Source organism: Schistocerca nitens, chromosome 8 (genome assembly GCF_023898315.1).
Source record: "Schistocerca nitens isolate TAMUIC-IGC-003100 chromosome 8, iqSchNite1.1, whole genome shotgun sequence".
NCBI lineage: Eukaryota > Metazoa > Arthropoda > Insecta > Orthoptera > Acrididae > Schistocerca > Schistocerca nitens.
In genome coordinates, this window is record NC_064621.1 from 364,070,331 (window position 1) to 364,083,525 (window position 13,195).

General features: G+C 43.1%; 1 protein-coding gene across 1 annotated transcript in view; it reads right to left on the minus strand.

The window, feature by feature from the left end:
- LOC126199136 (lipase 3-like) overlaps nucleotides 1-13,195 on the minus strand; it is a 124,655-nt gene that overhangs the window by 49,573 nt on the left and 61,887 nt on the right. The window contains exons 3-4 of the mRNA XM_049935892.1: nucleotides 7,985-8,174; nucleotides 1,440-1,554 (exon numbers count right to left, since the gene is read on the minus strand). Coding sequence (XP_049791849.1) covers nucleotides 1,440-1,554; nucleotides 7,985-8,174 — 305 coding nt within the window. The remainder of the gene's footprint in view (nucleotides 1-1,439; nucleotides 1,555-7,984; nucleotides 8,175-13,195) is intronic.

Below are 13,195 nucleotides of genomic sequence, written 5' to 3' on the forward strand. Positions count from 1 at the left end.
TTTCTGATGTGTGTATTTTGTTAATTTCCACCTCAGTAGGGAGAAATGGCCAGCATAATAAAAATAAGAGAATCCGAGTTCACATGTAAAGATTTAGATGATCATTCCCACGTGCTGTACGAGACTGGAACGCTCAACTTATTGTCTGAAAGTGATTCTGTAAATTCTCTGCCAAGCACTTAAGAGTGCAGTTTGTCATGCAGATGTAGACGGTACAAGTACAACGATGAAATGCTCTTGCTAACAGGAGAGAGGAAGCATGAGTTGATGAAGCGCCCGTGGTAACAGGACAGAAGAGGCATGGGACGGAGGTATCCTCAGTCAGAGGAAGTTTTAACGAGAAGAAATACAGGTAGGGTCCTCAAACATTTGTCATTACTTCTGATCGATGAACAAGACAGTAACACACTGCACAATTGTGTGCTTCCCCGTTTGTTTGCCTTCAGCAACCCTAGGGTGATCTGTGCTATCATCAAGACACTGCACCTTCAGAACTGTGCCCCGGGCAGAAACTCGGGCCATGAAACCTTACCTTTCGAAGGGTTTCCTCTTACAGACAGACACCACCCACGACTCCACCACTTCAAAGCTTTAGTTCCGTGAGTACCTTTTTCCTACCTTAGAAACTCCACACATGTTCTCCTCAATATCCAGTGGGACTAGAATTCCTGGAAGATAGAAAGTGAGGGGAGGTCCTGATTCATTCCTGGACAGTTCAGTGAGAAACAGCATTGCCAGAGAAAGTAAGGTTCCGGGTTCGAAGCTCTGACCGGCACGTGCTTTCTATCTGATAGGACATTTAAACAGATCACAATGTTATTGAAATATTCCTCTAGGCTGCAGCTAAACCATAATTTCGAAATTCCTTTGTTCCAGAAATCCTATTCCAGCAAGGCCAACAGGAGAATTTTTGTGAAATTTGAAAGATAGAGGAGAGGTAGTGGTAGAAGCAAAGCTACGATGGAGGTTCATGTGTCCTACCTGGATAGCTCAGACGGTAAAAAAACTGATACAAAGAGCGAGGTTCTGGATTCTGTTCCTAGACTGGCACGTTGTTTCAAAACAGAGCACACTTCGCTTCAGAGAGAAATATTATTTCAAGATACAACATCACCTCACCACTTCTGAATTGTTTCAAACCATTTGAGAGGATTACCTCATGACTTATATGGCATCCCAGGTCAACTGATCTGAGTCTTATTGAACACATCTGGTTCATCATCGAGAGAAATGTGCATTTCCAGCAAAAAGGAGTTGCGGGTGGTGCTTGAGGGGTCATTAATGAGGACAGTTCCCTAAAGCGTTAGGTGTTTCACGGCGTGCTATGATGCCATAAGGAAAAAGGGAGGGGGGGGGCGTCTTCGTTTTGTTAGAAGTCTGTAACTCAATCAGTTAAGATTAGCTTTTCCCGATGGCGGAACAGGCTATGCACCACTTACCTGAATTTCCAGAATTTGGAATGTTTCGTGTTCAGACGGACGTGATGCCTAGAGTAGACGTTACCGCGGCCGTTCCCCAGCCAGACATCGAAACCGGAGTCAGCCAAGAGGTACGCTAATGAGAAAAAGGAAGAGAGGTTAATACTTTCGAGGCCATCATGCAAGCAACTATCTTTTAATATAATCTTATCACGCTCCAGCCTAGTCAAGTGGTATAAATACTACAAACTTTGCTCACTAGCGATAATCACACGGCTTACTACGCTATCCTTACAGAGCCACGCTTCCCATCTAAATGTCATTTCTACGGAACTAAAATGAGCATTGCTTCCTCTCCACGTCTACTGCAAGCGCGTCAAGCTCTTGATGTTGGGTCTTTCGCAATGCTTATTTTCTAAACACCGTCTTCATAGAGATTTCTGCGTTGTTTTAACACTATCTCAGAAATCTTCGTGGAAATTTCATCCTACGGTTGCTGTTCCAGCCATGTGCATTTTAAAACTACTTCAAAAGTTACTTGTCCGTCTTGTAACTTTGAGATGCTGGGTTGGTTAAATTCTTGTACTGTTTGCAACTGCTATTCAAGAGCTAAATGAATGGTCTGTATAACTGCAGTGAATGTATAACGCCAAATGCTCCGCTGATTCGTCAGCATATACCGTTTGCCATAGTTATGGCTTCTCGGTAGACAACGGATGTACCCTCTCGGAATTTTAGTAGCAGACTGCACCATGCTGCTTAACACTTCGCATGCAGCGCCGTCTCTGGAGTTGGATGAACGTCTTACGGTCATTATGACGGTCGCTAAACGGACTCTTGGCAAAATGTGGTGCAGTTTTATGGCTCTTTTCCAGTCCCTGTAACATAACTGTCTAAGAGTGCCGAGCGATATTAAATTATTTGTCGAACGACGACTGTCAAAAGTACCTCCTTCAAGGGCGGACTGTACTTCCTGAAGAATTTTCCAATGACTCTGTCTGGTATCTGCCTTTCCTGATTGTTTTTGCATGGTTGTTCCATTTTAATTCACCTACTCCCAGATTTTCTGTGGGAGTAACTGTTTGCAGTGATTGCTGGAAAATCGTGCCATCATCTCTACACGAGGAAGTCCTGACTGGCGACGCGTACGCAGATGTCCAGTGCACACTGGCGGCTAGCAGCGTGCCGCAGGGCTGAAGTGTCGGCTACAAACTACACGGAAATGGAGAGGACGGCGTACCCGACGTTTCACGAAAACAAGCTACACCCCCCCCCCCCCCCAAATGGTACAAATGGCACTCGTGTTGCAGCATAAAAGGAGGAAGGAAAACTAAATAGTCAATAATACGAGGGCTATCCACAAAGTACATTACGTTTTCGTTTGTGTCCGTTAGGGGCGGGGCTAGCGCGGCCATCTTGGTGTCATGGCATTCCGCCGCTCAGTCGGCATCCTGCCGTGCTAGTGAGAGGTTCGTGCTCTACTCCGTTGAGTTACTGTGACAGTTTGAAATGTCACCGTTAATTGAAAATGCTTCGAAGTGTGAAGTGCGTGCTGTAATAAGGTTTCTGCCTGCAAAAAACTGTACACCGATAGAAATCTATCGGCAGCTTTGTGAAGTGTATGGGCACAACACAATCACTGAAGGTGGAGTGCGTCAATGGGTCATAACATTTAAAAATAGCCGAACTAACATTCACGACGAAGAGCGAAGTGGGAGACCCAGCATAGTGACTGCCGAACTCGTCGAAAAAGTCGATGCCGCGGTCCGTGAAGACCGTAATTTCACATTAACGGAACTCTCTATGAGTTTTCCACAAATTTCACGAAGTTTGTTGCACGAAATCATTACCGAAAAGCTTGGTCACCACAAGTTTTGTGCAAGATGGATATCAAAAATCTTGACAGAGATTCACAAAAATCAGCGAATGGCTGCAGCGTTAACGTTTTTGGACGTTTACGAGAAAGATGGCGACTCATTACTGGATCGCATCGTTACTGGTGACGAAACATGGGTTAAGCATGTGAACTGCGAGACAAAATTGCAGTCAATGCAGTGGGGGCACACAAATTCCCCCCAAAAACCCAAGAAATGCCTGCAGACAATGTCGGCAAGGAAGGTGATGGCGACTGTCTTTTGGGACAGAAAAGGTGTGATTTTTGTGGATTTCCTGGAAAGAGGCACTACAATAAACTCTCAAAGGTATTGCCAAACTCTGCACAACCTCAGAAGAGCAATACAAAACAAGCGCAGGGGAAAGTTGGGCTCAAAGATCTTGCTGATTCACGACAACGCCCGGGCCCACACGGCAAATGCCACCGTGAAGTTCTCGAATCTTTTAAGTGGGAGTTGTTTCCTCATCCGCAGTACAGTCCCGACCTGGCACCGAGCGACTTCCACTTATTCCCAGCAATGAAGAAGTGGTTGGCTATGCAGCGTTTTGATGACGACGCATAACTTCAAGAAGAGGTAACCACGTGGTTGAAGGTGCAGGCGGCCGAATTTTACGACGAAGGAATTTCCAAGCTCGTCCATCGCTACGATAAGTGCCTTAATTTAAATGGCAACTATGTAGAAAAGTAGTATTTAAGTGTGGCTTTCATCTGTATATAATAAAAGAAATTTCCAATACTTTATTTATTTTTAATTCCAAAACGTAATGTACTTTGTGGATAGCCCTCGTACATTGGTGTGCAAAATTTAAAGATGAAAGTGACTTTCTCATAATGCGTCACTGCCAAGTAATATAGCTCAGTGCAGTTTGGACTGTACATAGAAATACTACAGTGTAGTACAGAATATAATGGACAGAAATACGTAATGAGACGAACAGAAACGATGCTTTTATTCGAAGACAATAATTATACCAACGTTTCCGCTATTTATGATGGTACTCTGGACATTAAAAATGATGGGACATAGTGCTTAATAGCGTTGAGTGACCACCGTGGATGCTAATGCATGTCCTGTAACGTACCAAGTTGCTAAGGAGTTCTTGTGGTTCGGGGCTGCATTCCTCCACCAATGAGTTTGATAACTGCTGGACGTACCCTCATATGGGAAGAGGTGGCAACACATAATGCACACAAGAACGTTGTCGAACATGAGCATTTTGTCATGCTGTAGGGAGGCATAACGCTGCTTGGGCGTGCTGGTCTCCAAACCTTTAAACACGGTACCATCTCCGGTCAATGTTATTGTCCTTCCCCGCGTGCCTCTTTTCAGAGGTGCATTCAGCCATGACTTTATTTTTCTGGGTGACTATCCTCGACCGATTCGAACAGCGCAGGTAGATGAGTTCTCGGAACTACAGAATTTCGACAACGGGACTGGCCTCTTTCCTCTCCCCTACCCAAATTCCATTGAGCACCAGCTAGGTGCGTTGGGCAGACGTGTTGTAGCAGTCCACATGTACCAGTGACCGTCCAGCAGTTCTGAACCGCGCTGGTGGTGCAAAAGAACGCCCAACAACTTCTTATCGACCCTATTACCAACATGTAGGCATGGTGCAGAGCATACGTGCTGTCCGTGACGATCACACACCCTGTTAAGGACCATGTCCCGTCTTTTGTAATATCCAGTGGACCATCACAAAATGCGATGATTTCAGTGTAATTATTTTCTTTGAGTGAAAAGTGTCATTTGTTTTAGTTATCTCCTGTACTGTACTGTAGAAGTTATTTCTATGTCTGGTCCAAGTTTCACTGAGCTTTGTTTCTTGGCAGTGACACGTCATGCGGAAGTTACTCTAGCCCTTAACGTTTGCACACGATTGTATAGGCTCCATAACAATTGAAAATTTGTGTAACTGCGTGTGACTAAATTAAATATATTCTATAGACCTTGTTTCAGCTAGCATTTCTTTGTTTTGATAGGAACAAGTTACGATGCTTACTTGTCACTATTTTATTTCGTACCTACACTGCTCGTAGAGGCAAAGCAACTGTAAACTGTAGTTCTTTATGCTTATTCTCATATGACTGTTAACTGTGGTTTTTATTCAATATTTGTGTGGACGATTCTGGCTTACCAGACTGACATTTCACTCTGGAGTTCACGCTGATTTGAAATTTCTTATGAGATTAAATCTATGTGCAGAACCAGGGCTAGAATCTGGGACCTTCGCGATTCGCGGGGAAGTGTTCCATTGACTGAACTATCCAAGCACTAACAGCTTTCATTCCGTCAGCATTTTTCCCCGTATCCTCCTAACTTTACAGAAGGTTCGGTTCCGGGGCAGACAGGCAGTTTTAATCAGCGAGGAAGGTTTTAATCAGGGCACGCTTCACTGCAGAGTGAAATTTCATTCTGGTGACAGTTCCCTAGGATGCAGATAAGGCATTTATCTCCAGTATTCTTTCTTCTCTCCACGCGAAGATACCTAGGACAAATTCTGTGTGAAGTTTGGAAGGTAGAAGAAGAGGTACTGGCCGAAATAAAGCTGTGACGGTGAGTCGTAAGTCGTATTTCGCTAGCCACGTCGGTAGAGTACTTCGCACCGAATAGTGAAGTTCCCATGTTCGCGTCCCAGTCGGTCAGATTTAATATTGCACGAAGTTCCAGATTCTGGTTTTGCCCTTAGATACTGGTCTGGGTTCACTTCACTTGCAATCGTAACATTCTTTCTGTATGGCGTTTTCGGCCATCGACATAGAAACGATCTTGAATTCAGCATGCTACATGGTTCAGAGCAGTGACACAAAAGTAAGTAAACAGTTCGCTGTAGGATACTTCAAGATCCAGGAACCCCCTGGGCAGAATCACAGAGTTGATGATTTTATGCGAAATTTCAAAATACACACATCAAAAAAAGTTTTGCATCACCCCAATTCCCAGAACTCCTGAAGACAGACGTTGACTGTGGATATTGTATCACCGACACATTCGCTTTGACTGTTCAGAGATGTCACTAAACCAGTCCAAAGATGGAAACAACCATACATGAGCAGCGCCTATGAGACGGAGGGGGTCCGAGAGCCGATCAGTTCCAGTCATTCTACCGGGAAGGAGATACACAGCTCGTGTTGTCTGTAGTTCAACCGTGCCTAGACGGTCAGTACCGCGGTTGGATAGCGTCCGCATTGTTACTTTGTGCCAGGAAGGGCACTCAACAAGGGAAGTGTCCTGGCGTCTCAGAGTGAACCAAAGCGATGTTGTTCGGACATGGAGGAGATATATAGAGACAGGAACTGTCTATGACATGCCTTGCCCAGGCCGTCCAAGGGCTACTACTGAAGTGGATGACTGCTGCCTAAGGATTGTGGCTCGAAGGAACCATGAGAGCAACGCCACCATGTTGAACAATGCTTTTCGTGCAGCCACAGTACGTCGTGTTACGACTCAAATTGTGCGCAATAGGTTCCATGATGCGCAACTTCATTCCCGTCGTCCATGGCGAGGTCCATCTTTGCAACCTAGACACCACGCAGTGCGGTACTGATGATCCCAACAACATGCCGAATGGACCGCTCAGGGTTGCCATCACGTTCTCTTCACAGATGAGTGTCGCATATGCATTCAACCAGACAACCATCGGAGACGTGTTTGGAGACAACCCGGTCGTGCTGAACGCCTTGGACACACTGTCCAGCGAGTACAGCAAGGTGGAGGCTCCCTGCTGTTTTGGAGTCTCATTTTGTGGTGCCGACGTCCGTCGCTGTGGTCATGGAAGGCGCCGTAACAGCTGTATGATATGTGAATGCCATCCTCCGACCGCTAGTGCAACCATATCGTCAGCATATTGGCGAGGTATTCGTCTTCATGGACGACAATTCGCGCCCTCATCATGCACATCTCGTGAATGACTTCTTCAGGATAACAACATCGCTCGATTAGAGTGGCCAGCATGCTCTGTTGACATGAACTCTATCGAACATGCCTGGCATAGATTGAAAAGGGCTGTTTATGGACGACGTGACTCACCAACCACTCTAGGTTTCTACGACGAATCGCCTTTGAGGAGTGGAGCAATCTGGACCAACAATGCCTTGATGAACTCGTGGATAGCATGCCACGACGAATACAGGCGTTCATCAATGGAAGAGGACGTGCTACTGGGTATTAGAGGCACCGGTGTGTACAGCAGGCTGGACCCCCACCTCTGAAGGTCTCGCTGTATGGTAGTATAACATGCAATGTGTGGTTTACATAAGCAGTAGAAAGGGCGGAAGTGATGTTTATGTTGATCTCTATTCCAATTTTCTGTACGGGTTCCGGAACTCTCGGAGCCGAGGTGATGTGAAACTTTTTTTGATATGTGTATATACCAGGCTAGTCGAGTTGGACTGACAGATCTATCTGTTGTCGGGTGCAGCAGGCGTAACGGGTCCCGTGAAGCTTTCCAGGCTTGCGGAAAATCGAGCTGACCTGCTTTGACCACTGTGCTTTAGTACACACGTGTTTCCGTTACGGCCGACTGAGATACTTTAACGGTAGCAGCTCAGTAGGGGCAGACAGACAGTAAGGAGGATTTGTACGCCTCTACTCCAGACCCGGTCCTACCCGTCCTATGCGTAAGCGCAGTGCTGAGAGAAGCGGCGCGTCAGCTGGGCAGTGGCGAGTGCTCACCGAGCGCCTTGGCGGGCCCGTTGACGACCCAGTCGTCAGAGCTGGAGAGCAGGCCGTGCTGCACCAGCACCGGCGGCATCTCGACTGGACGGTGGCGCGGCGGGATCCGGAACAGCCGCAGCACGTAGCCGTCCTCCGTGACGGCGTAGTGCTCCTCCACCGGGTAGCCGTGCTGCTGCAGCATCTGCGCCTGCCACACCAGACACCGAGGCAGCGGGTTACAACTGACACTAGGCTAGTGATTTGGGACGCTCATAAGTGGATCCAACAGTTCCCCACTGTCGGTTACTGAACGAAGAATAAGCTTACCCAGTGTCATCCCAGGACTTTCTCGCAGGTACAACTCAAATGGTTCTTTAATGGACGAAATGACAATCCTAGGAATAAATTACGATCGTTCGAATCCCTCGGTTCCGACATAAATTTTCCGAAGCTGTAAGTAGGATGTTTGGGTTTTTATGTTGGTAACACCAGGTAGCGCTCTGTATGAAAATCACTGACTGTACTGCGTGCAGTCTGTGGCTGGTTGGACTCCTTGTTGGAATATTCGAATATTCACTCGTATTGTTGGGCAGTTGGATGTGAACGCCGCGTAGCGTTGGGCAGTTGGAGGTGAGCCGCCAGCAGTGGTGGATGTGGAGAGAGAGATGCCAGAGTTTTGAGAGGTTACTATAAGTGGGCGATTTGGACGTGTGTCCGCCAGAAAAAGGAAATTTGTAAAGATGAAGGTAATGAATTTATATATATATATATATATATATATATATATATATATATATGATGACTTTTGAACACTATGAAGGTAAATACATTGTTTGTTGTCTATCAAAATCTTTCATTTGCTAACTATGCCTATCAGCAGTTAGTGCCTTCAGTAGTTTGAATCTTTTATTTAGCTGGCAGTATTGGCGCGCGCTGTATTGCAGTAGTCCGAGTAACGAAAGTTTTTGTGAGGTAAGTGATTCATGAAAGATATAGGTTATTGTTAGTTAGGGCCATTCTTTTGTAGGGATTATTGAAAGTCAGATTGCGTTGCGCTAGAAATATTGTGTGGCAGTTTAGTGATGATCAGAATAAGTAAAGAGAAAACTGTCAGAGTACGTTCAGCTTTACTCAGCTGTCTCTGTATCAAATAACGTAGAAGTTTACCAGCACAGTAGTGCAGTCCGTGATTTTCACATAGTGCGCGACGTGGAGTTACCAACATAGAAATCTAAACAGCCTACTTACAAAGGTTTCCCCTGGATGTAAGGCGAATGCCACAACTGGTGAGTTCCTCCCATTTATTCTCAACTGAGTATCATCCATTTGCCCATCAGCTCGTCTGATAACTGGATGAATAGAAACGCGACCCTCTAATGGTCTGGATCTACAACAGTTTGCTCCACTCCTTCGAATGCAGAGCGTAAAGACTACTTCAAAAAATAAATTGTAACGGTGACGACAACACCCAACACTCTGCTCCGTTCAGTAACACATACACACTCCAACAACACAAATACACATTTTACACATACACAACATTTTAATTTTTGGCTGGGACATCGTTCTCATCGAAGGATGTTGTCTCGGAAATAAATTAATATAATTCCAATCCCACAGTTCCGACTAAGATTTTCGGAAGTTTTGCCTTGTTTGTAAACTGTGTGCCGGAACTGGTAAGTCCCTCCAATCTATTTCCAAATGGGCTCCCCCTTTTGCCCCTCCGTACCAGCTTGTCTGATAATTGGATGAATAGAACCATGATTCATCAATGAGCCGAATTTCGAACAGCGCACTCCAGTCCTAGCAGTGGATAACTAAAAGAATAAAAAGAAGGAAAAAAAAGAAGATACAAAGTTAGTTTCAGATGTACCCGAGGAGGTACGTATTAAATGGACGTTAGTATTTACATACGGAGCAGAGAGGGATTTCCATTGTTTAACGTTGGGGAGAGAGTGGATATGTAGGTGGAATACATATGAAGAGTGGAAATCTCGAACATGCTGAGTGCCACTTCTTCACAAAATGCATTATCAATGCTATTGTGTTCTCGGTTCTCTACCGAATGCCCTTGAATTCCTCCAATTGCTAAACGTTTGACAAAATGTTTCAAACACTCATTGCTTGATGGCTCATGGCTTTTACGCCAAGCAGTGTTTCCCTCTAGAGTTCCAAATGCCTTGTGTAAAGGTATTTTCCTCCATTTAGTTGATGCAGTATTTATGATAAGCAGAATTCATTTCAGCTTTAGTTTGTATTCAATAATATTATCCGTAATGTAAGGAGAAAATTTGGCTTTACAAACTAGTAAAAGCATTTGGAGATGTAAACAGACAAAACAATTTGTGTCTGTAAAATGTTAGGAAAAGCCATTTATTGCTCAACAGCACAGGACTTCTACAGTAAACTTTGCAGCATCTGATTCTAAGACTGGAACTGTGCAACAAACATAACTCAGTACTAAAAGACTTTTTTAATTCAGTTTTGTTATTCTCTTGTAAAAAAAATTAGAAAATGCTGGTAACGATTTTTTATTATACATCTACTATTTAGAACAGTACTGCTGTATTAATGTACTTGTATCATCATAACCAAAAAATGGTGTCTCTTTGTTAATCACATCTGCAACAACTTTTTTATTGGCGCTTGAAACGAGTTAGGTATCTGGTATGCCGCTTACAAAGTGCTTAATAAATTATTTATTTTCTAGTTTGTCTAATTTTTTTCCAGTGACGAGGTGAGTAACATAATTCTGCAGTATCACAATACTTCTCAATGTTTTGGATAGAAATAAGTTATGCAGAAAAAAAGAGACATTGTCTTTTTCATTAGCCTGATAAATTTGAGATTAAACACCTAAAACATAGAACTCTCTAGTAACATTATAGGAGGAGAGGTGGAAGTCTATTTGGAAGACATGGGTGATCCAGTATTACAGTCATAGTTTGACAGAGTTTTAGAAGAGATCAAATAAGGCAGAAAGTCTAAGTAACTTTTCTTCGGAATTCCTACAATCAATGGGAGAAATAGCATGCTAATACTATTGTGCGTACAATCCATAAGACTGGCAACATACCATAAAACTTTGCCATAAATATTGTCCATACAATTCCAAAAATATAAACCGCAGATAAGTACGAAATCCTTCGTAAAGTCATCTTAATAGCTCATGGATCCACGTTTCTAACAAGAATAACATACAAACCAATGGAATAGAAGCTCGAGGCTCTCTTAGGCGAGGGTCTGTTTGGGTACAGGAAACGTAATGACACCAGAGAGGCAGTTCTGACGTTGCGCTTGATAAACCACCGTCAATTTTGTCGCCCTAGGAAACACGTTGGGCAATTTAGAGTGCTTAAGGATGTTCGAAACTCTCAGAAAAGTAAGTGTAACCTAAGGGGTAAGACTGGTAATATAAAGCACAATACGTGTAGGAACCAAGAAGGAACAATAAAAATGGAAGACCGAAGAACGAAGTACTTGTATTACGAATGTTATAAGACAAAAATGAAGTATTTCTCCTCTAGCGTTCAACATATGCATTGAGGACCAATGACGTTAGTAATAGAAATGATCAGAACTGGGATTGAAATTCAGGCTAAAAGAATATCAAAGATAAGACTCGCTGATGGCATTGTTATCCTCAGTGTAAGTGAAGAAGAGATGCAGGTTGTGTTGAATGGAATGAACAGCCTAATGAGTTCAGATTATGAATTTTGAGTGAACAGAAGGAAGATGATGGTAACGGGAAGTAGCAGAATTGGGATTAGTGATAAATTGACGTCAAAATTGGGGACCACGAAGTGAAGCAGTTCTACTACCCTGAAAGTAAAATAACATACGAGGGACAAAGCAAGACCACAGGAAGCGCAGGTAAAAAAGACATTTCTGGTCTAAACAAGTCTGCTAGTGTCAAACACAGACCTTAATTGGAAGAAGAAACTTCCGAGAATGTACGTTTGGAGCACAATAGTGTACAGATGTCACTCATGGACTGCGGGCTAACAGGGAAAGAAGAGAATCGAAGGATTTGAGAAACGGTGTTATGGAAGAACGCTGATAGACTGGTAAGGTTCTCCATAGAATATACAATGAAATATGTGGAAAACACTTACAAGAAGAAGAGACAGGTTGCTAGGACATATGTTAAGATATCGTAGTACCGTAAAAGTCGGCAACTTTGAGACGCTTTCAGCACTTTTTGTGACATAAGTTACATAGATATGAACTAAGACACCTAATTTACGGTATATGGAAGTTTATAGCCTTTATCCTTTAATACTGACTCAAATAATGTTTTTATGTGCAATGAGGTATTCGGAATATGGAATATTAATTGTCACATTGTTACCCTGTGCTCAGGACAGAATGGTGACATGAAGTCTAAGACAGGGAATGTAGCATTAAATTCACCTATTACAACGATGGGATGACCCTGTCTTACTTTGTAACGGCCAGTTAAAACTTTATTAAAACTTTGCCATGCTTTATGAGTTTTATCTATACACATAATAACATTTGTCACAAAGTTAGCCGTAATTTTACTGGCTTGCTTGAAATCCTAATAATTACAGACCTATTCTCAATGGACTAAAATGAGAGTGAAAAAAGTAAACTGCATTATGCACGGTTATACACTTATTTAGGCATCCGCTAATTGGAACAATATAAAAAAACTCAGCTTACAACAGATTTAACACAAAATCCTGTAAGCGAGGTAATTAGTTCAAACTGTTAGACATTTTCTTATAAGTTCAGTGGTATCAGAAAAAAGAAAGTTGTGATATATTTAATGCAATATTCTGATTAAGTGCATGTTATATTTCAAGAGTTATTACGCGAAATAACACTGTCTTTTTTTATTAAACCATTCACAAACATTCATAATTTCGTTAGCGAGACTTGTTTTCTACCATTTCAGTTGCCGCATTTGTTTATGCAGGTATTTGTGCTGTCACAAAGTTACCCTTATAATGTATGGAAATAACTGATTTTGTTTTTCAATGGCTGCAATTGATGGTAACTTACCTTCCATTAGTCAGCTCTTCGAAAAGTAGTCAGCAGCGAAATGTTTCTAAGAAATCCACAAACACACTTTTCCACCTCACAACAAAATGGCTTTGTGACCATTGATCTGATTAAACTACAATTTGCTTGAGGCATGTGGGTCTCAACCTTATCTTCGATAATGATAGAAGCTGTAGAAATGAATTAAAATTTGCATCAGAG